General features: G+C 41.9%; 1 protein-coding gene across 5 annotated transcripts in view; it reads right to left on the reverse strand.

The window, feature by feature from the left end:
* Positions 1 to 25,387, reverse strand: part of BLNK (B cell linker) — a 964,832-nt gene that overhangs the window by 702,475 nt on the left and 236,970 nt on the right. Inside the window, exon 1 of one of the 5 annotated variants that reach the window (XM_044056711.1) lies at positions 13,813 to 13,971. The exons of 3 other annotated variants lie outside the window; for them this stretch is intronic. In XM_044056711.1, coding sequence (XP_043912646.1) covers positions 13,813 to 13,823 — 11 coding nt within the window. In that variant the 5' untranslated portion in view covers positions 13,824 to 13,971. Of the gene's footprint in view, positions 1 to 13,812; positions 13,972 to 25,387 lie in introns of those variants that run through there. One more of the 5 variants, XM_044056713.1, reaches the window with a different exon arrangement.

The following is a 25,387-nucleotide window of genomic DNA, read 5'->3' on the forward strand; positions in this document are numbered from 1 at the left end:
CCGGTCATTCAGAATCTGGTACTGCTGTGCAGCACATGTCCGGTCATTGAGAATTTGGTACTGCTGTGTAGCACATGTCCGGTCATGTGGAATCATGTTACTGCTGGGCAGTACATGTCCAGTCATTAGTAATTTGGTACTACTGCGTAGTACATGTCCAGTCATGGGGAATCATGTTACTGCTGGGCAGCACATATCCAGTCATTAGTAATTTGGTACTACTGTGTAGTACATGTCCAGTCATTAGGAATCTGGTACTGCTGCACAGCACATGTCCAGTCATTCAGAATCTGGTACTGCTGTGTTGCACATGTCTGGTCATGGAGAATCATGTTACTGCTGGGCAGTACATGTCCAGTCATTAGTAATTTGGTACTACTGCGTAGCACATGTCCGGTCATGGGGAATCATGTTACTGCTGGGCAGCACATGTCCAGTCATTAGTAATTTGGTACTACTGCATAGCACATGTCCGGTCATGAAGAATCATGTTACTGCTGGGCAGCACATGTCCAGTCATTAGTAATTTGGTACTGCTGTGTAGTACATGTCCAGTCATTCAGAATCTGGTACTGCTGTGTCGTACATGTCTGGTCATGAGGAATCATGTTACTGCTGGGCAGCACATGTCCAGTCATTAGTAATTTGGTACTGCTGTGTAGTACTTGTCCAGTCATTAGGAATCTGGTACTGCTGTGTCGCACATGTCTGGTCATGGGGAATCATGTTACTGCTGAGCAGCACATGTCCAGTCATTAGTAATTTGGTACTGCTGTGTAGTACATGTCCAGTCATTAGGAATCTGGTACTGCTGTGTAGCACATGTCCGATCATGGGGAATCATGTTACTGCTGGGCAGCACATGTCCAGTCAATAGTAATTTGGTACTGCTGTGTAGTACATGTCCAGTCATTAGGAATCTGGTACTGCTGTGTAGCACATGTCCGATCATGGGGAATCATGTTACTGCTGGGTAGCACATGTCCAGTCATTAGTAATTTGGTACTGCTGTGTAGTACATGTCCAGTCATTAGGAATCTGGTACTGCTGTGTTGCACATGTCTGGTCATGAGGAATCATGTTACTGCGGGGCAGCGCATGTCCAGTCATTAGTAATTTGGTACTGCTGTGTAGTACATGTCCAGTCATTAGGAGTCTGGTACTGCTGTGCAGCACATGTCCGGTCATTGATAATCTGGTACTGCTGTGTAGCACATGTCCGGTCATGGGGAATCATGTTACTGCTGGGCAGCACATGTCCAGTCATTAGTAATTTGGTACTAATGCGTAGCATATGTCCGGTCATGAGGAATCATGTTACTGCTGGGCAGCACATGTCCAGTCATTAGTAATTTGGTACTACTGCGTAGCACATGTCCGGTCATGGGGAATCATGTTACTGCTGGGCAGCGCATGTCCAGTCATTAGTAATTTGGTATGGCTGTGTAGTACATGTCCAGTCATTAGGAATCTGGTGCCGCTGTGCAGCACATGTCCAGTCATTCGGAATCTGGTACTGCTGTGTCGCACATGTCTGGTCATGGGGAATCATGTTACTGCTGGGCAGCACATGTCCAGTCATTAGTAATTTGGTACTGCTGTGTAGTACATGTCCAGTCATTAGGAATCTGGTACTGCTGTGTAGCACATGTCCGATCATGGGGAATCATGTTACTGCTGGGTAGCACATGTCCAGTCATTAGTAATTTGGTACTGCTGTGTAGTACATGTCCAGTCATTAGGAATCTGGTACTGCTGTGTCGCACATGTCTGGTCATGGGGAATCATGTTACTGCTGGGCAGCACATGTCCAGTCATTAGTAATTTGGTACTGCTGTGTAGTACATGTCCAGTCATTAGGAATCTGGTACTGCTGTGCAGCACATGTCCAGTCATTAGGAATTTTGTACTGCTGTATTGCACATGCTGGTCATGGGGAATCATGGTACTGCTATACAGCAAATGTCTGCTCATTGAGAATCTGGTACTGCACAATAATTGGGAATCCTGATATCAAGCAACATATGTTTGATCATTGGAAATTCTGATGCTGATGAAGAACAGGAAGTCACCCTTCCCTCTGAAAATGATCTGCTGTAAAATTCAAAGAAAAGAGCTAAAAGCAACTCCAACAAGCTTCTTGAGGATCATAATGTCAAGTTTTTCCAAGCCCTTAGATTAATAACTTTTTAAGCCAAGATTTTTTTTTCTTTCCCTTTGTAAATATTTTCACCTTTACCTCCTCTATTTACAAATCTTTTACCCACTTTCTTTTAGTAAAAACAAAATCAATGCATTCAGTAAAATCCTCTGTGCACTCTTCTTGCACTGTGCTATTCAGCCTTGATAGCAGGCCATGCAAAAGAAATACTAGACGGCATCAGTCTTGGTTAATGAGCACATCTTTATTTTGCTCTCCTCTGGTTTGGATTCCTCCCGTTTCACTGCAGACCTTGTAGCATTTATCAAGTGCAAGTGAGTTACGTAGTCTGCTGGTTTGGTTTCAATGTAGCTCAATGCAGATAGTTTACTTATATCTGTAAAACTTGCCTTAGTGGCTTCTGCTCAGGTTGCACAGACTTGCTTGTATATGACTCATATCCTATTCTTTTACTCTCTAGGCTATTTGAGCATATACAAAAATAAACTTGATTCCAGTAACACAATGACTGAGGATTCTCTGCCACCACACCCTAAAGAACGTCTTGTAAATATCTTCCTTTGTGAGATTTCTCATTATTCCTTTCTTTCACTGGAAATAAGGTGTACTCTGTATTACTAAAATAAATTAAGCTTGGCTGCAAAAATGTAAATTAACAAAATAAATACTGAACTATTTCTTGTCATGTCCATCCACACCAACGTCAAGAAAACCTAACACCAAATCAGTTCTAAAATATTCTGTCTATTAACAACATTGCTGTGAGCACCAAGTACTTCTCACACACTTTCTTCCCATCTTAAGAAAACACACACTGGCAGTAATTGTGTCATGCGAAATTTCAAGGTTCTTGTTCTTTTAAGATTAGTTTACTGCAGATTTTAGAACCCAGCTTCAGCAATGTACAGCTCACTGAAGCCTTGGACTATTTCAGCTAAAAAATTTCTAAGCAGGAAATGACCCCTTCAGCCATATACTTTCTACATGTCCCTTGAAGACAGTTGCATGACAAAGGCTGGAGCTGTGACTGTGATTAAGATGAATGAGGCTTGAATGGGGCCTGAAAGATGGACCCCAGAGTGGGAGAGAAATGAAAATGCATAGCCTGCTTACCATCCTTGGTGAGGGGGAGTCGAGAATGGTAGTGTTTCAGAGGCAAGCCTCCCATTATTTCTTCTTCATTGGAGAGATAGTGTTGGCACAAAAATGCACAGTAACAAAGGTAAGGAAACAATAGGATAAACAACTATGGTTTGGAATGAATCAACTTCGAATGATTAAAACAAAATGTCGCTCCTAAATGGCACAAACCAAAGCATTTACAGTTTCTGTTTTAGCACTTTCTTTCTTTATTTTACATCAGAACTTCTTTATCTGAAGAAAAAACTTGTATTGACTTGAGTAGACAGAAAGGCAAGACAAGAGACTTATTTTCTAGCAGTGCTTTGGTATTCTTCTGTCAAACTACCCCTGACACCCTGTGCCATTTGGCTGCAGCCCCTCTGACTCTAGCTTTGACCTCCTCATTCAGACTCCCCTTCTCCTCAAATACCCCTCCTTCTACCTCAAGTTTTAGCTACTTCTGAACTCCATCATTTGCTGCGATTACAACTATCTTATCTCAACTTAGTTTCATCCCATGTGCCCTCCAGTTTTGTATTCCATTCCCCTGTCTTTTGCTGAAGTTCTTGCCTGAGTCTGCCTGTAATGCCACATCATCTGCATACAGCATATTTGTTGTCCCCTTTGACGTTTGCTAATGCAGTGGGCTCAGAGTTGAACCCTGTTACACACCCACTCCCACTGGGAATCTTCTGTGAGACCAAACACTGGTTGTACTTGAGTCATTGGGTCTTTGTATATAGCTTACACTGATTCTGCTAAAGTTTCTGGGACTTTGAACCACCACATGACTGCCCAAATCAGCTTTCTTGGGACCTTGTCAAATGTTTTCTCTAACTCTAGTAACACCCATTTGGATTATTTACTCATCTCTAGCTTCTTCTGAACTATCTGTCTCACTGAACACATTGTGTCAGTTAGGCTGCATCCTGACCTGAATATGAACTGGTTATCTCCCATCTTACTTTCTATGACTGTGCATATTCGTTTATCAATCACTCTGTTCAGCACTTTCATGCAGTGTGACAGGAGTTTTATAACTCTGTACTGCCCATGGTTGTGGCATGTCCCCTTTGTTCTTGAACACAGGCACTAATATGCTTATTCTCCAGTCATCTGAGACATGTCTTTCTCTCTACACTATTATGAGTGCTCTCAGGAGCCTTTTCTCCCCTGTCTCACCCAGCATCTTTATCGTATCTGCTGTGGCCTCATCTGAGCCTGCTACTTTCCCTGACTTCCTTTTTCTTAGTACTGTTCTTACTTCTTCTGTGGTGGGCTCCTCCTCCTCTTATTGTAGGCTGTGTCTAGGGCAGTACAGCTTCTGTGGGGGATTTTTCATTCAGAAGCTGCTGGAAGTACTCCTTTCATCTGCCTTTGATGTCTGGCAGACTGGTGAACAGGTTGTTCCTGGCTTCTCTTATGAAGGGTGTTTGACTATCTTCTTTATCTTTCTGTCTTTGCTTCTAACAACCTGATATAGTTTCTTTGTGCTGTCTATTGACTTTTATTTTCAAACGTTGGTACAATGCCTCTGATGCCTCATTCTTGGCTAATGCAGCTCCTTTCTTAACTTCTTTGTTAGCCATCCAGTATTTCTTCTTACTAGGACCATTTTTTCTATCTGCCATTTTTTCCTGCATGCCTTCTTTCTTTGGATGACTTCTGGACGTCTATATTCCACCACCAGCTTTCCTTATGTATTGTATTTCCATATCTGTTCTGTTGTCCGCACACATGCTGTTTTGAGGTTCTGCCATTCTTCTTCAACTCCATCTATTTCCTCTTCTTCTTGACCTGGTGGACTCTTAATTCCTTGAACTGTTGTGCTTTCTCTGCAGTCATTGTCCAGGTCTACAGCCTGGTCCCTGTTGATCTTAGAGCATTCTTTGACCCCTGCTTGGAGCTGATTGTGGCAACCAGTAGTTCATGCTGTGGGATGACTGTTCAACTGAGGATGCCTTTGCAATCACTGACTCTACATCAGTGCCTTTTCCTTACTAGGAGGAAGTCCACCTGAGTTGTTTTTTTAACAGAAAAGTAGATAGGATGTTGGTAAAGGCAGGTATATAACTTTATATAAATCAAATGTATTTTATTGTATTAGTTATTTTTATTGCTTTTTATAGCATGTACTGTACTAATTTATTGAAGACGGTGATTGGTAATTATGTAATTTAATTAAATTAGTGGGAGGGACATGAGATTGTATATATATTTATGCTGTTGTAAAAATGTTTGAATTTGTATTTCTGAAGAAGTCATTCTGACGAAAGCGTTGAGTAAAAGTTTTTTATGCTAAATTCCTGGTTTGTGTCTTCCTCTGCTGCTCCAGTGTTTGTTTTTTATTTTACCTGAGATGCATGTTGGTCACTCTTGTATGTGACACTCTCTCTTTCTGAACCATGTTTTGGCTACTATTAAGCCACTTGCCAGACAGAAGGTTAGAATGGCCACTCCTAATTTATTCCTTTTACCCCCACCTATGTGGACCCAGACAGTCTACATATTCTGTTCTGTCTGTTCAGATATGTGCATTCAGGTTCCATTCCTTACCTGCCTATTAAACTTTAAAGATGGCACTGGCTGTTAATGGGGTCAAGGCCATGGATGAAAAGGGTCTGCCAACCAGTTCACTTACCCAGGTACCAAAGTGAAATGGGTTTATATCAGTCCGTCGAAACGGATGAACATCGAATACCAGATGTTCGAACTGTAAAGTTCGAACACTGGTAATTGCGAAGCCGTGGCCCACTGAATTTTTTCCCAGGGAAAGAATTCAGTGGGCCATTTCTGCGGCTTCACAAGTATCATTACTGTGGTGGGAAGTTACGGGTCGGGTTCAGGTAAGTGTGAGATTCTGTGGATGTTAGGATTAGGGCGCGGGTTAGGTGAGTTAGGGTTAGGGCGTGTGTGAGGTGGGTGTGCGAAAGTGAAAGACTTTAGGGTTAGGGTGGGATAGGTAAATTAGGGTTAGGGCGCGGGTCAGGTGAGTGTGTGATAGTGACGGACCTTAGGGTTAGGGTTTGGGTTAATGTAAGTGGATAGGTAGTAGTGTATGTACAGTTTAGTGTAGGGTTAATGTAGGATTTTGAGTGTATGTGTGTGGATTGATGTTGTTTTGGTGTGTTTGTGTTGCATGTGTGTTTCTTGGAACAGTGAGGCACTGCTGCCACAGAATACCCAACTTCCTGTGGAAGGGAAGCTGAGAAGGGTTATAAAGAGAGAGCTGAGACAGGCTCAGCTCTCAGACCCTACATTACAAGGCCAGCAGGAGGTAGCCAGTGAGGCACCTGACTCTCAAGGGAAAGGGGGATCTGTATGCTGGGGCAAAGGTTTATTGTATAGACAGTAGACCCCTGACAGATGGCTAGAGGGTAAGAGAATGCAGAAGTTGGCAGAGCCCAGTGTCTACCATCTGGCACTTCTAGCCATAAGCCATGATATTCCCTTTGCAGGCCATATGGACATAAAGCATACCAAGAGCCAAGAGACGTATTATGCAGAACTTTTATTGGCCTGTGATTTCTAGAGATGTAACAGGGTACTCTGTGCAGTGCCAAAAGGTAGGCAAGGCAGGAGACAAGGTAAAATATCCTTTGATACCATTGCCCGTGATTGAGGAGCCATTTCAGAGGGTAGCTATCTATGGATATTGTGGGGCCTCTGATTACCCCAAGTTCCACAGGGAAAACATATATCCTTAGTGGTAGTAGATTATGCTACCAGATACCCTGAAGCAGTGGCCCTATCCTCCGTTGAGGCAGAAAAGGTGGCAAATGCTTTGTAAGAGATTTTCAGCAGGGTAGGTTTCCCAAATGAAATGCTGACTGACAGAGGTGCCAGTTTCACGTTAAACCTGCTGGCTTGTCTGTGAAATCACTGTGGGGTGAAGCACCTAAAGACCACCCCCTACCATCTCCAGACTAATGGTCTTGTGGAGAGGTTAAACTCTACACTCAAGACCATGCTATTGGCATTTGCAGACCAGTTCATGAGGGAGTGGACAAATATTTGTCCCAACTGTTTGCTTACAGAGAGGTTCCCCAGGTATTCACAGGTTTTTTTACCCCTCAAGTTACTCTATGGGCATAGGGTGAGGGGACCTCTAGATTTGATTCGAGATGAGTGGGAGGGTGACTGTGAAATCCCACAAGGCATCTGCTGTGGCATATGTCCTAAACTACAGGACAAGGCTCAGGGAGCTCATGTGCTTGGCCCAGGAGAATCTGGCAGAAGCACAACAGCAGAAAAACATCTGGTATGACAAGAATGCTTGTGACAGAGAGTATGGTGTGGGACAGCAGGTTATGGTGCTCATTCCTGTCAGACACAATAAGCTGCAGGCAACTTGGGAGGGACCCTTTATAGTGTTAAGAAAGGTCAGTGATGTTAACTACATGGTAGAACTGCTAGGCAGGAGGCGGGGGCACAAATTGAACCATGTTAACATGATGAAACCTTATCATGACAGGGAAGCCCTTGCACTAAGTATTTGCAGTAGGAAGCAGGAGGAGTCTGATGGGGATCTATGGCTGCAGGGAGCCAGCAAGAAAAATCCCAAATTACTATGGTGGAGCCCAGGGTTGCAGGCATATGATGTGACAGTGCAGCACGGTAGTGGTGTTAGTAGTGCCAATGCAGATGGGTTCTCAAGACCGGGTATGGGGTAGTGTATTCCCAGATAGACTCACCCTCTCGAGCAGTGTTTCTCAAGGGTCACTTGAAAAACTAGCTTGAGTTATCGGGGGGGGGGGGGGGGGGATGTCACAAAAGGAAATACTGCCAGCCCAGCAATCTGGAATTTTCAAAATAATTATATGTCATTTGTGAATATTAATATGATTTATACAGAAGTGTGACAGAAGAAGATACCGCCAACACAGCTATCTGGAATTTTGTAAATAGTTATTTGTAATTTGTGAATATCATCAGGATGCAATTGCTTGTGTTGCCACTGTATTAAAACAGTATGTTTTGTGTATATCAAACTGCTGGCACAGAAGTGTGTGTGAAAAGTGTTTGTACAGTACTGAGCTTAGATGTGTGACCACAATGTAGCCTGCTGGATTAGAAGAGAAATGTATATAAACTATTGAAACTGTATAAATGTATATAAACAGTGGAAATTGGAACATAAAATGTTAACTTGCAAAACTTCAGTAAAAATAGTAAAAATTATTTCGGCTGCTCCCGTTAGGGGTCACCACAGCGGATCAACTGTTTCCATATCTTCTGGTCCTCTGCATCTTGCTCTGTCACATCAAACACCTGCATGTCCTCTCTCACCACATCTATAAACCTTATCTTAGGCCTTCCTCTTTTCCTGTTACCTGGCAGCTTCATCCTTAGCATCTTTTCCCCAATATACTCTGCATCCCTCTTCAGCACATGTCCAAACCAACGTAATCTTGCCTCTCTGGCTTTGTCTCCAAACCTTCCAACCTGGGCTGACCCTCTAATATACCGATTCCTAATCCTGTCCATCCTCGTCACACCCAGTGTAAATCTTAACATCTTCAACTCTGCCACATCAAGCTCTTGACTCCTGCCTTTTTGTCAATGCTACTGTCTCCAACCCATATAACATAGCTGGTCTCAGTACCCTCTTGTAGACCTTCCCTTTCACTCTTACTGGTACTCATCTGTCACAAATCATTCCTGGCACTCTTCTCCACCCACTCCATCCTGCCTGTACTTTCTTCTTCACCTCTCTTCCACACTCACCATTACTCTGAACTGTTGATCCCAAGTATTTAAACTCATCCACCTTCATCCCCTCTACTCCTTGCATCTTCACCATTCTTCTATCCTCCCTCTCATTCACACACATATATTCTGTCTTAGTCCTGCTGACCTTCATTCCTCTTCTGTCTAGAGCATATCTCCACCTCTCCAGGGTCGTCTCCACCTGTTCCCTACTCTCACTACAGATCACAATGTCATCTGCAAACATTATAGTCCACGGGGACTCCTGTCTGATCTCGTCTGTCAACCTGTCCATCACCATTGCAAATAAGAAAGGGCTCAGAGCTGATCCTTGATGTAATTCCACCTCCACCTTAAATGCATACGTTACTCCCACCGCAGACCTCACCACCATCACACTACCCTCGTACATATCCTGTACCACTTCTCTAACACTCCCGAGTTCCTCATACAATACCACAACTCCTCTCTAGGCACCCTGTCATATACTTTCTCTAAGTCCACAAAGACACAATGCAACTCCTTCTGCCCTTCTCTGTACTTCTCCAGCAATACTCTCAGAGCAAACATCACATCTGTAGTGCTCTTTCCTGGCATGAAACCATACTGCTGATCACTAATCATCACCTCCCTTCTTAACCTAGCTTCCACTACTCTTTCCCATAACTTCATGCTGTGATTGATCAGCATAATCCCTCTGTAGTTACTACAGCTCTGCACATCACCCTTATTCTTAAAAAGCAGTACCAAAGCACTTTTTCTCCTATGCTGCCTAACTACACTTTGCCCTGCCACCACATTACAGTCTCCTTCAGACTGGCCCTTCTACATAAGATATAATCCACTTGTGTGCATCTTCCTCCACTCTTGTATGTCACCCTATGCTCCTCCCTTTTGTTAAAAATATGTATTCATCACAGCCATGTCCATCCTTTTCACAAAATCCACTACCATCTGACCTTCTGCATTCCTTTGCTTAACACCATACCTACCCATCACTTCCTCATCCCCTCTGTTCCCTTCACCAACATGCCCACTGAAATCTGCTCCAATCACCAGTCTCTCACCCTTGGGTACAGTCATCACCACTTCATCCAACTCACTTCAAAATTTTTCTTTTTCATCCATAGCACACCCAACTTGTGGAGCATATGCACTAACAACATTCAGCATTACACCATCAATTTCCAGCTTCATAAACATCATTCTATCCAACACTCTTTTCACCTCCAAAACACTCTTAGCATACTGTTCCTTCAGGATAACGCCTACGCCATTTCTCCTCCCATCCACACCATAATAAAACAATTTGAACCCACCTCCGATACACCTAGCCTTGCTCCCCTTCCATTTGGTCTCTTGCACACACAATATACCAACCTTCCTACGGTCCATCATATCAGCTAGCTCTCTCCCTATACCAGTCATACTGCCAACATTCAAAGTTCCGACCCTCACTATCACAGTCCTAGCCTTTACCTGCCTTCTGGCATGCCTTCCCCCTCTTCTCCTCCTTCGGCCAGCAGTCACCCAATTTCCACCAGCACCCTGTTGGCCAACTTATAATTGTGCTATAAAAGTTAGTTTCAGTGCAGCAAGGAGACAGGATGTCTATAACTAGGGAGCCTTTTGCAGTGTTTATATTGTGTTATGTTTTCTAACAGCTGCAAACATCTGAAGGCTATGTATTTTCACAGGGAGATGCTAGATGCTGCATCAGTGGGGGTTGTTTGTGAGCCCGAGAACTGAAGTCTGGTGACAAAAAGTGATGTCATGCTGCAAGTATCCCAGCAGTAAGATTTGATATTAATTTAAGAACTCTCAGAGAGAGGTAGCAGTTTGTATTTGTCTTTGACCTGACAGCATCAGCTGGGAAACATCCACTCACCACTTCTGACTTGCCTTGCTGTAAGTAAGTTAACTAGGGTACAGTAATTTTGTTTATATTCAGTAAAGATTATAGTAAATATTAGTATAGATGTTTTCTGTATTTGAGACTGTCCTGCAATGTTTTAAATATTTTCTGTGATTTTGAACTCTGATGTCACTGTGAATATATATTTAGTGTTGTCTTGTTCTTTTATTATTTATTATTAAATATATTTAAACCTTTCAGTTGTGACTGGTCTGTTTAGAGATATTTAAACTCTTAGATTACTTGCATATCTATTTGGTGACACTGTACAGGCCCCTCCTAATATCCTCGCTATTGGTCAAACCACCATTTGGAGTAATAGTAACATTACATGGTAAGATTGGACACCCTTTGTCAAGGGCCTTAAAGTAGCTGATAAAGGGGTCTGGTGGCAGTGATGACTATCTTATAGTCTGGGCAGAAGAGGTCATTGCTAGTAAACCTGTGCCATCCTTTCCCAGGTGTGTGTGTGTGTGTGTGTGTGTGTGTGTGTGTGTGTGTGTGTGTGTGTGTGTGTGAGCTACTTGGGCAGGGACATGAAGCACTGGTTGGACAGAGAGAGAGTGTTTGAGGACTTGGCTTGGAACCCTGGCTAAGGACTCAACTGTATAGCTGTGCCAGTGGCGAGTCTTACTGGGAATCTGGAGAAAGAGGGAGAAACCAGCCCCAGACTGACTGCGGTCTGTGTGTGCATTTAAGGGGAAACTGCACTTTACTGTCTGTGTACTTGCCATCCTCCCAGTGTGTGTGTCTCCCACTGTTGCCAGTGGTGAGTATTGGGTCTATATCACCACATCAAATGGTAATACGTTCAAATGCCCTTTGTTTGAACCTAAAAGTCCGAAAACTCTAAACAGCAAACTCATGGAACAGCGATTTTTTTTTTCCTCAGGGAAAAAATCTCTGCTCCACGAAAAAAAAAATCACAAATTTAAAACAAACCCCCTACTTAAATATACCAACTCTGAGATCACACTACTGTGGAGGAAATAGCAAAGTCCCGAAGATGGCCCACCAATTTTTTTTCCCTGGGAAAAAAATCGATGTTCTGTAACTTTGTGGTTTAGGACTTGAGCACATTTCGGTTCGAACAAAGGGCATTCGAACTTATCACCATTTGATGTGGTGATATAGACCCATGAGGATTGAGGCTCCTTGATTACTGGGCCACTGTTGGAGCATCACATATGTCATCAGTATACTGTGTCCTGCTGATATTGGAAATTTCCCAGATAAGATCTCCTATGAAGAGAGAAAGGAGAGGAAGACCAAGAACTCACTTTTGAGGCACCCCTTTGATCAAGCAGGAAACTGGAACATTTGGAAGAGATAGCTGGTAACAACTGCAGTATATCACAGCAGAAACCTGTCTCAACAAGTATGTGTAATAGTAAAGCCTATTTGTACTGTCTTACTCATGTGCTTACCAAGCCCTACTGTCTCACACATCCCCAATCCCAGCCTTGTACAGTAATCAAGTGCACAGGACACACTTATAAATAAACACAAACGCACACACACACACACACACACACACACACACACACAGTTAAAACTATCACCTAACTTAGTTCTAACGTTAACCCTGACCCAGAAACACTTGCTCACATACCACACAATCTATTCCCGTACTTTGCTAATATTTTTACCCTAATCCATAAAACCGAATTTACCCATATGGAAGCACAGTTTACAGTCTTCAGAAACATTCAGTCATCTGTTGTTCACTCTTTCCTGTGGTCAACAAATGGAACGTTTGATTTAGAGTTACAGTAGTATACTCTGTCATCAAAATGTAATTTCAGTAAAGTACAGATCAGTCATGTAATATTCATAGCTGTATACTGGTATGGTTTAATACACTGCTATGATTTTTTTTTCTTCATAATATTTAACATGTTAAATGGTACATATATTTTTAAATGCCAAAATGAAATCTATGTAGTGATTCTTTGTCACTAAATACACATTGTATTTTATCTTATCTTATACTTTGGAAAATAAGAAACCGTTCCTCTCCTTCTGCTATGATTTTTTTTAAAGCTGAGATCTATGTATATACAAAAATATCACCAAACTCTGGAAACTCATTAGATTTAAATACTTGTATCTGTTCTTCCTAGCAAACAATGTGGTACTGCTGTAGAAACTAAAGTAAACTTAAAATGCTTTATGATCACAATATTAAACTGTGATTTATAGAGACCACAAGAAGAGGGTCCGTGTCACTATTTTACATTCATGTCTTATCTTTCCCATTACTGATTGAGGAAACACCTGTTAAGTGTACTCTACACTCATCTGACATGATTCTCCTATCTGCAGTATTAATGAGCCACACAACAAACACAGGGGACACAAACAGGCTGCATGATGTTGCCATACCTTTGACATACTAATGCCAACACTACATAATCCTTCAGAATAACAAGAAAGCATAGCTGCATACTTCTTAACCTCTTAGCACAATGATTGTGGACAAAGCTAAAAGTAATGGGGGAGAGAAAGGCCCAAACTAAGGAAAGGTTTTAAATATTCACCTTACAAACTTATAAAGTTGCTAAAATAACAGGTTTTGCATTAACAGGTATTTCTGAAAGATATGAAGTCTGAAACTCAAACGCTGCTTATTATTTAGCTACTTCAAATCTCAATGATTTGCTAGAAAACCACTAATTTTATGAGGAACAAACCAAAAATAGACAAAAATCTGGACTTTCTGTGAACATCTGGTTGGTTGAGTGGTATGCCTGGCTAATAAATGCCATCACATCACTGAAAGCATTGCTTCTTTTTTACAGAAGAAAAAAATACATTGTCGAGTAGCTGCTGACCTGTCCAGTTACAAAGCTTTATTGCCCTCAAAATGCCATAAAACACTTCTCTATTTTAGAATGTTACTTACTTAGCTGCCATGTTACGAGCACGGTTCACCAGGTTGTAACAGATTGTTTCATCTTGTGACTACAAGACCCAGGAAAATTGTCATAGCAAAGAAAAAACTAGGAAACAGAAGTTAGTTCTTCATTTTACTTGTAGTTCTTTTTCAAGCACACCTTCAAATTTGTCTGTGAAAAAAGGAATTTTTAAGAGTAATCTCTATATACAAATGCAAACAGAGATGACATTTGTTTTCATCTGATCTCTGTGCCATGTATATCCAACTTCCTCATTCCTGAGGTTAATAATTGCAGGATGTTAAGTGCATGGATACAACACACTGCTCAATCTTAACTTGGCTGAAAGGTTTCACTGAATCTAAAACGAATCTAATTTTTTTTGTTACATAAATAGCAGCTAGTGCTTGTTCCCCTTAGAGGTTCCTTTCATTTAAAGATGTGCTAATTTAGGTCTCTATTTATTATTTCACATGTTACTTTTTCACAGAGCAATATAACATTTTAAGTTATCTGATATGTGTAGATTTTTGAAGTTGCACTTGGGCTTTTTATACATTGCAACCAAGTGTTCTCGTCTTTTTTTTCCCTAGCTTGACCTATGAGTCTTAGCATGAATGCATTGTATGTTATAAACAATTGTTGATTTGCTTTTTTGAATATTAAGACCTTGGACTTCATTCTACAAGAAGTGCTTATTTTATAAAAGTGCATTTGTTGAATGCTTCATGGTACTTTAAAGAGGTTAAGGGGTTACTTAATCTAATCCAACATAAAATATGGCAGTGAATCAGCACACTGAGGAATTAGTCACAATCTCTTGGCCTGCTTGGCTTGAGATACAGGAGCTATCTTTAATTTATTTGTGCAACAATACAGGAAAAAAATAGTGACCCCAAATGTACAGCTTCCAGGCTATTAAGTTATAAAAAGGTGTAGACCGATAGTCCACAGCAGTTTCATGGTACTGTTTTATGCTTTTGCTGACTGGAAATTCACAGTCGACATGTAGGTACCCCCCCCCCCCCCACACACACACACACACACGCACAGTAATGCAGGTTAGATATCTTGGTTGTGTTATTTCATCATTCCTAGTAGCCAGTTATGGACTTGTGTGTAAACACAAAAGCAACTTCTGAAGAAAATAAGCAGTCGAAAGAGATACTATGCACCAGGACTCAAACAACATTTAATCACTTCACAAATGACAGCTTATATTGAATGTCCTCCATTGGTAATTGGATTCCTTTAAGCTATAAATAGTTTGCAGCAAATGTAGTCACATGTAAAATATTTTGCAATTAAAATAGCAGTCCCAAGATCACAGATGGATGTTTCCCTTAAACAATTGTTTTATGTTGGAGGCAATTCCCCACATCCCTTGTTGTGTGTTATAATAACCTCTATGGTTTTCATTACTTGGAAAAAGGTAAACACTTGTATTTCTCCTGAAAAAGAGAATTTTGCTTGAAAAAAGAGTATTTTCTTATTTTTTTAATACAGCAACTTCTCAGATTTGAGCTATAATGTACCTAACTTGAAATTAATCATAAAATGCACAACAGTTAAGTTTTATTTATAGTTGAATCATTTTTTTGTTTTTATTATATAAACAGTGAAAATCATATTTGGGGGAGCCTCCCATGTGATGGGCTGATGGAGATTTCTATATGAACTGTGTTCTGTTATATAGTGGTATTGGTTACTGTGCCATACCTAGTTACAACTGTATATACACTGCTACGCCATAACTAACTACAACTGTGTATACACTACTGTGCCCCACACCTAGCTACAGCTGTGTATACACTACTGTGCCATACCCATTTACAACTGTATATACACTACTGTGCCATACCTAGCTACAACTGTATATACACTACTATGCCATAACCAACTACAGCTGTGTATACACTACTCTGCCACACCTAGCTACAGCTGTATATACACTACTGTGCCACACCTAGCTACAGCTGTGTATACACTACTGTGCCATACCCATTTACAGCTGTATATACACACTACTGCGCCATACCTAGCTACAACTGTATATATACTACTGTGCCATACCTAGCTACAGCTGTGTATACACTACTGTCCCATACCTAGCTACAGCTGTGTATACACTACTGTCCCACACCTAGCTACAGCTATGTATACACTATTGTGCCATACCCATTTACAACTGTATATACACTACTGTGCCATACCTAGCTACAACTGTATATACACTACTACGCCATAACCAGCTACAGCTGTGTATACACTACTCTGCCACACCTAGCTACAGCTGTATATACACTACTGTGCCAAACCTAGCTACAGCTGTGTATACACTACTGTGCCATACCCATTTACAGCTGTATATATACTACTGTGCCTTACCTAGCTACAACTGTATATATACTACTGTGCCATACCTAGCTACAGCTGTGTATACACTACTGTCCCATACCTAGCTACAGCTGTGTATACACTACTGTCCCACACCTAGCTACATATACACTACTGTGCCATACCCATTTACAAATGTATATACACTACTGTGCCATACCTAGCTACAACTGTATATATACTACTGTGCCATACCTAGCTACAGCTGTATATACACTACTGTCCCATACCTCGCTACAGCTGTGTATACAATACTGTCCCACACCTAGCTACAGCTATGTATACACTACTGTGCCATACCCATTTACAACTGTATATACACTACTGTGCCATACCTAGCTACAACTGTATATACACTACTACGCCATAACCAACTACAGCTGTGTATACACTACTGTCCCATACCTAGCTACAGCTGTGTATACACTACTGTCCCACACCTAGCTACAGCTATGTATACACTATTGTGCCATACCCATTTACAACTGTATATACACTACTGTGCCATACCTAGCTACAACTGTATATACACTACTACGCCATAACCAACTACAGCTGTGTATACACTACTCTGCCACACCTAGCTACAGCTGTATATACACTACTGTGCCACACCTAGCTACAGCTGTGTATACACTACTGTGTCATACCCATTTACAGCTGTATATATACTACTGTGCCATACCTAGCTACAACTGTATATATACTACTGTGCCATACCTAGCTACAGCTGTGTATACACTACTGTCCCATACCTAGCTACAGCTGTGTATACACTACTGTCCCACACCTAGCTACATATACACTACTGTGCCATACCCATTTACAACTGTATATACACTACTGTGCCATACCTAGCTACAACTGTATATATACTACTGTGCCATACCTAGCTACAGCTGTATATACACTACTGTCCCATACCTCGCTACAGCTGTGTATACAATACTGTCCCACACCTAGCTACAGCTATGTATACACTACTGTGCCATACCCATTTACAACTGTATATACACTACTGTGCCATACCTAGCTACAACTGTATATACACTACTACACCATAACCAACTACAGCTGTGTATACACTACTCTGCCACACCTAGCTACAGCTGTATATACACTACTGTGCCACACCTAGCTACAGCTGTGTATACACTACTGTGCCATACCCATTTACAGCTGTATATACACTACTGTGCCATACCTAGCTACAACTGTATATATACTACTGTGCCATACCTAGCTACAGCTGTGTATACACTACTGTCCCATACCTAGCTACAGCTGTGTATACACTACTGTCCCACACCTAGCTACAGCTATGTATACACTACTGTGCCATACCCATTTACAACTGTATATACACTACTGTGCCATACCTAGCTACAACTGTATATACACTACTGTGCCATACCTAGCTACAGCTGTGTATACACTACTGTGCCATACCTAGCTACAGCTATACACTACTGTGCCATACCTAGCTACAACTGTATATACAGTACTATGCCATAACCAACTACAGCTGTGTATACACTACTCTGCCACACCTAGCTACAGCTGTGTATACACTACTGTGCCACACCTAGCTACATCTGTGTATACACTACTGTGTCATACCTAGCTAACTTTGAGGTAGAATTAAATGATTTTAGGATGCTTTAAAATTAAATACCAGTAACAGTGGTTCATAGGTTAGTACTAGGCTAATTGCCCTTGTGGGCCATTTTAAGCTGAGCCAGTTACCCCATGTGAGAATCAAACCCTGCACCTTGTAACTGCAAGGTAAACACCTTAAGCATTCTGCCATCCTCCCGCCCATGTGGCATGTTTCATACAAAATTGAGACACTTTTCTTGTCTTGCATGTTGCCTAAGCAACAGAAATAATTCCAGGCTAAGTAAATTTCATTCCATGATAAAACTTGCTTAAAATGAGTCATTGTTTACAATTTTGTCAGTTAACAGGAAACTGCTGCTGTATCTGCTATGCCTGCATTAATTAGTGAGAGGTAATCTTAACTGTTATGCAGAGGAAAAAAGCTGTGCTTTACCTATCAGTGGATACTCACATTAAACGTGTAGCAGTCTTGAGAGACAGAACCCTTCGTTACCTGCGCTTACCCTCTTTGAGTTAACTACATTATATATAATAAGCAGAAACTCATATTTCTTTGGTGTGACCTGGGAATACGGCCTAATTAAATTACTTGGTTGGAATCCTGAAGTACTCATTTGGAAACTGCCAGGAACCAATCTCAGCATGACAGGATAAAGTTATTTAGTAGTTCATGACATGACTTATCCATCTGTTTTATTGGCCAGATATGATGAAGACCGTATGAAGTAGGAGAAAAGTACAGTTTTGTACCTACCATAAATGTAGATGTTCGAGTGTACACCCTGCTGCAGTCATCACACTTGGGTTATCTTGTCGTCAGGTGGTCCCGCAGTCGGCCTGAATTCCAGAGTCTTGGTCCGGCGTCAGTTGCTGTCACTTCTTCCCTGACGTCAGTGCGCCAGGGGTATATATAATGCATCTGACGCCATTTTCTTCAGTTTTTCTTGCCCCAGATGTCAGGTGCCTCCAAAAAGGTGGACAGTAATTAGTACCAATCTAAAAAATTTAGCACAAACACAACATTCCTCCAGCTATAAGCAAATACATCAGGAAGGTATTATAAAGATTTAGTCAGTTAGATCAGAGGGGATGGAGGGAGGGTAACCTGGACTGCAGCAGGGTGTACACTCGAACATCTACATTTATGGTAGGTACAAAACTGTACTATGTTCATCGTGTTACCCTGCTGCAGTCATCACACTTGGGAAGAATCCCAAAGCTAAGGATGGGAGGAGGAATCAAAGAGAGTTAGAGGGGGCTAGAAGACCCTGCAGAACTGCAGTGGCAAAGCCAGCTCTAGTCTTAGAGTAAAGTGGTAAGTGGTAGTATTTGGTGAAGGTGTGTACTGAACTCCAAGTTGCAGCTTCCAAAATCTCCTTGGTTGGGACCCCCCTGAGGAAGGCTGTAGATGTAGCTGTTGCTCTGGTGGAGTGGGGCCTTATTGTAGCAAGAACTGGTTTTCCATGATGGGTATAGCAAAAACAAATGCAATGTCCTATCCATTTGGAAATGGTCTGTTTTGATATAGCCTTCCCTTGTGAAGCTGTAGCATAGGATACAAAGAGCTGGTCAGATTTTCTGAAAAGCTTAGTTTTATCCAAGTAGTAATGAAGTTGCCTGTGAATGTCCAAGGAATGCAGGTGTCTTTCTCCTTTGTTCTGTGGATTTGGAAAGAAGGTGGGTAAATGGATGGTTTGATTTAAAGCCACACTGGATACCACCTTAGGCATGAAGGAAGGATTAGTTCGTAGAGAAACTCTGCCTTGATGGAAAATGAGGAAAGGTTCCACTGCCATTAGTGTCTGCAGCTCTGAGTCTCTTCTGGCTGAAGTTATTGCTAGCAGCAGGGCAGTCTTCCATGATATAAACTTTAGATCAGCAGAGAAAGCTGGTTCGAAGGGAGGTAGCGTAAGTTATTCCAGAACAAAATTGAGGTCCCATGTTGGTGTAGGTGCTCTCTTGGGGGGGCCTAATGTTTTTTGCCCCTCTGAGGAACTGCCTTAGAAGTGGATGTGAAAATAAGGGTGGATCCGTGTTGTAGTGGGCTGAAATAGCTGATGCGTGGATTTTAATGGATGAAAAAGAAAGTCCTTTGTGCAACATCTCAGTTAAATACTGTAGAATCTGAGGCATGTGAGGCTGAAGGGTATTTTGGCGTTTAGCTTGGTTCCAGGTGCAAAACCTTTTCCATTTGTCCGAGTAGGCCTTCCTGATGCTGGGCCTCCTAGCTTCCAGAATAACATCTATAACTGCTTGAGGAAGAGGAGCTGGCTGGATGCTTAAGTGATTTGCCATGCAGCCAAATTTAAGGTTTTGAGTTGGCTGTGTAGAATCTGGTTGTTTTGCTGTGTGAGCAAATGGGCAATTTGTGGTAAAATCCAAGGTGGGCCCTGGGCCACATTCCTTAATAGTGGGTACTAGTGCTGGCATGGCCAGTCTGGGGCTATGAGTATCAGTCGTGGTCTCTCCTTTCTGACTTTCAGAAGCACCTTTGTGAGAAGAGGCAATGGAGGGAAGGCATATACTGTCAGGTTTTTCCAACTGAATGAGAGTGCGTCCACTTTCCAAGCTTGATGGTGAAGTGTCCTTGTACAAAATTTTGTTAGCTGATAGTTTTGGGGGCTGGCAAACAGGTCTATGTCTGGGAGGCCCCATTTTTGAGTTATCATTGCAAATACTTGTGGATCCAGTTTCCACTCGTGGGAATCCATGATGTTTCTGCTGAGGTCGTCTGCCAATGTGTTCTTTAGTCCTGGCAGGAATTGAGCTTGTAACTGAACTTGGTAAGCCAGTGTTGTGTTCTACAAGGTCATTGCTTGCCTGCATAGAGGGTAGGAGTGTGTACCTCCTTGTTTGTTTATGTACCACATTACTGTGGTGTTGTCCGTCCTTATTGTAAGTTGTCCAGGATGTAATAGGTTCTTGAAGGCTGTCAGAGCATTCTGTACAGCTAGCATCTCTTTTTGATTGATGTCCAGATTCCTTTGATCTGCAGTCCATATGCCTTGAACGCACTGTCCTGCCATGTGTGCCCCCCAGGTGTAGTCCGATGCATCTGTTGTCATAGTTTGCCTGGCAGGGGGCAAGGTGAAAGGCTGACCCTTGTTGAGGTGACATGCCTGTGACCACCATAGAAACTCTTGTTGAAGGCAGGGAATGAGAGATATCATTGTGTCCAAGCTGTGGCTGTGTTGAGACCATACTCTTTTTAGGTACCACTGTAATTTCCTCATATGCAGCTTTGCAAATGGTATTAGTAGTATGCAAGATGCCATGAAGCCCAAGGCCTGCAGAATTTTTCTTGCAGGGAGTTGGGTCTTTCTTGCCATTGTTTTGAAATATTGAGTCAGTTGTAGTTGTTTGTCTGGCGTCAGATAAGCCTTCTGGGCCGTTGTATTCAAGCTGGCACCCAGGAATGTCATATTTTGTGAGGGTACTAGTTTTGATTTATTTTCATTTACTGTGTACCCCAGGCAACTTAGAAGATGTTTTACAAAAGCCAGATGTTGTAAGAGGATGTCCTTGCTTTCTGCTTGGATGAGGCAGTCGTCCAGGTACGGGTATATTTGAATTCCCCTTTGTCTGCAGTATGCAATTACTGGTGCCAGGCATTTTGTGAAGACCCTGGGCGCAGTGGATAAGCCAAAGGGCAGTGCAGAGAATTGGTAATGGGTTGAACCTGCAATGAAAAGGAGGTATCTTCTGCAACTTTGTCTGATAGGGACATGCAGGTATGCCTCCTTGAGGTCCAACGTTACTAGCCATGCTTTCTTGCCCAACATGGGAAGAAGCTGCTGTAGAGTTAGAATCTTGAATTTGGGTACTTGTAAGAAGGTGTTTAGAATTGAAAGGTCCAGAATTGGTCTCCAGGCATTGTCCTTTCTGGGGACTAGAAAGAGTCTTGAGTAAAATCCTTGGCCTTGCTCCCATGTAGGTACCAGTTGAATGGCTCTCATGTCCATGAGAGCTGTAATTTGTTTTTGTGTCTCTGCCCTTTGATTTTGTGGCAGGTTTGGCATTCCTCTTTTCATTGGCAAGGTGTGGAAATGGAATCTGTATCCTCGTGAAATTATGTCTAGGACCCATTTGTCCTTTGTGACGATGTGCCAGTTGTCTGAAAAAAGTGCTAGTTTTCCTCCCAAGGGAGCTGCCAAGAGAGTGTTGCTTGGCCATATGAGGTATAAGTCATTGAGTTTGCCTTCTAGTAGTTTGGGGCCTGTCTTCTCCTTCCTTCTGTGTTGCAGTGCCCCATTGTCGAGGTTTGTATTGGGCTTGTGGTTGCCCTCTGCCTCTTCGGCATCTGTATTTACCCCTCTGTGGTCTGTCAGTAGCTGGAAAGGACCAATTTTTTGTTGGCCAATTTCTGCTGAAGCGAGAGGGCTGTACCTGTAGAAAATCTTTGACTGTCTGCATAGATTTTGCCTTATCCTCCATTTTCTTTAAGACGACTTCTGCTTTAACTCCAAATAGGACATCCTGCTGTAAGGGAGCATCTAGAAGCTTTGCTTTAACATGATCAGGCAGAGTTTGTTCCTTTAACCAAGCATGCCTACATATAACAGACCCAGTGACAGCTGTTCTGCAGGAAGCCTCTAAAGAATCAAATCCACATTGTAAAGTATGTTTGCCCACCTGTTCAGTTGCATGTAACAGATCCTGCATTTCTTTCAATTCAGACTGTTGAGGGAGTGTGCTCATTTTTTGTCTTAACTGAGACATCAGAAATTGCTGATATTTTAGCATGTGAAATTGACAATTTAGTGCTCTCATAGCTAGAGTGGCTGGGGTGTAAACCTTTTTCCCCCACCTGTCTAGTTCTCTGGAGTCCCTTTCAGAGGGTACATGATTTTTTGCCATAGAAGCCTTAGCTCCTTTGGTACCCTGGGAGATAGTCTCTGGATCAGCAACAGGGCTTTTATAAAGGAATTTGTGGGAGTCAGGCACTCTATAGTATCTGTCTGGTTTGGCTAGAGCAGGAGGCAGAGAATCTGGATTCAAAATAGATTCTAAGTAAACATCATCCACAATGTCTAAAACTGGGGGGATGGCAAGAGGTCTGTGCTGGGGGAGTAAAATAAACTCTCTGAGCCTTTTCTTTGAGTCAGAGTAGTCCTGACCTTCCCAGTGAAAATGTTCCCTCATAGTGTGTAAAGTTTCCCCAAAGGAGTAGTCTTCCGGGGGAGAAGCTGAGGGAATGGAATCCTCAGCATCAGAATCTTCATATGGGTGAAAAGAGTAATCTTGGTCCTCAGAAGAGCCTGAGGAAATAGACACTTGATCAGAGGAGGCATAATCTTCCTCTTGTCTAGGCCTTTTGTCGGGGGGGGGGTTGGGAACCCCTGATTAAAGAGATCAAATCTTCCGCCATTTTAAGCATCTGCTTCTTAGGCATGGGGCCTTGAACTGGAGACTGAAGTGCAGTCTTTTTTGGTTTAATAGGAGTCTTAAGCTTAGGATACATTTTTATGGTGAGCGTCTTCGGTCTGAAGACACCTTCAGAAACCAAAGGTGTTTCTGCAGCACCGACATCTCTTTCTGCAGTGTCGTCGGTAAGGGCTAAACAAAATGGCTGCGTCGGCCTAGCACTCTCCGCCAAAGGCTCTGAAGTGGTCTCGGGTTCCAAATCTGCGGTAGCCAGGTGCTGCGTAGGAGCCTCACTGAAAACCGGTGAACCGGAGACCGGCCCAGCCGAGGCCTCGGAGTCTGGCTTGGGTCTAGGCTGCCTGTCCTTATCCTTGCATTTTTTGTGCACACCGGTAGTCGGTTGCTCCGACGGCATTGTGTAGTTAAATTTTCTACCGAAGTAGTGTTGTGCAAAATCAAAGCGTCTTTTTATAGTATGCTTATTGAACCTAGCACAAAAGTGACAACCAGTGACGTCGTGGTCTGGGCCTAGGCAAAGTATACAGTAAGAATGAAAATCCTTATGAGGTATTTGCTTCCCACAAGAAATACAATTGTTAACTTTTTCTGACATCGGTCTAAGGCAAGAAAAGTTTCCCCAATGGGGTACTTAGCTTTATTTAAGACTTCGGATCTGAAATTCTACTTCGAAAATCTCAGGAGTCGGCTGACCGGCACTTGAGAACTGCTTCTGCTTCGGGCACCGCGCGGCAAGAAAGACTGAAGAAAATGGCGTTGGATGCATTATATATACCCCTGGCACACTGACGTCAGGGAAGAAGCGACGGCAACTGACACCGGACCAAGACTTTGGAATTCAGACCGACTGCGGGACCGCCTGACGACAAGATAACCCAAGTTTGATGACTGCAGCAGGGTAACACGATGAACATCTGATAATTAAACTCTGGGAAAAATAGTCTGGCAAAGTGCTGCAATAGTGAGCGAGTGTACATATGTTTTTTCTGTGTGTGTTTATAATATATGTATGTGTATAATATTGTTAAAAAAAGATCATAGTGGTCTGACTGTTCTGAATCAGTACCTTGTGTAAACACTGCTGGATTTTAGAAGGAACAGAGTTCAGAAAGAAGTACACAGCAGTGCAAAGAGAAGGTCTAAAATTCCTCTTTCATTCAAAGGAATAAATCCAAAGCACTGCAAGGGCTGCTTACACTAAAAACTTTCATTTTCAAAGCAGAAATTAAATGGAGCATTATTAGTGGGAAAACATCTGGCACACTTTCCTTCAGTGCTTCTGGATCAGTGGGCTGTGAGTTCTATTCCCTACCTCATGTGCCTGAATTTATATTCTAATGCTAGCATTGTAGTGCAGCATTTTGAAGTATGGGGGGCTGCACTCCAGAGATGCCATCCTTCAGATATAGTAAAATAAGGGCTTTTTTATTGGTCACTCACATGATGCTATTTTAGTTAAGGGTCTGAGGACACTTTCGTTGAAGACATTAGAGTTCAAAAAATGATTGTTTCAATTCAACAGATAGAATAGTATAGCATACAATAAAAAAATAAATAAATAATAATAAAAAAACAGATAAAAACAAAATTTCTTAAAATGTGATGCAGCTCTCTGTCTTTACCAGGCCTGAGCTCACTGTCATTTCTTGTAATTTATTAAGCAGTCTGTTTTGTCTAACACTGTAACAGCCATACTGTAGTTAATAAAAATTGTCAGCCTGGGATTTTTGATCAGGTACCTTTGATACTTTAGAAATAATACTGTTACTTTCTGTGCACAGTTTAACTGTATACTGAAAGTGGAGTCAAGTCTTAATATCCACATTTTTTTTAACTCCTGTTCAAATTTTTTATTAACACAAATCTCTACGCGCTTATTAATTGTACCTAAATTCGTAAATCTGCTTGACTTTGTTCAGGTCCTGAGGCCATTCAGAAAGACTTCAGTACATCATAACCATATTTACTATTACCAGTCCAGGAATACATCTTTCGCATGAATTGATTCAAATTTGGAGGTACTTTAGTTTCTCTTGGTATGTTATTCCACAGTCTTGAAAACAGTTGTGTAGTATACTTGCACACAAACAACTTGACAAGTTGCGATCATTCGAGGTAGATGGAAAATGGTTTAGGAAAGTGCAAACTTGATCAAGTAAGAAAACAATAGCAATAATATTAGAA

The sequence above is a fragment of the Protopterus annectens genome, chromosome 14.part0 (assembly GCF_019279795.1).
Source record: "Protopterus annectens isolate FY-2018-M chromosome 14.part0, PAN1.0, whole genome shotgun sequence".
Classification (NCBI taxonomy): domain Eukaryota; kingdom Metazoa; phylum Chordata; order Ceratodontiformes; family Protopteridae; genus Protopterus; species Protopterus annectens.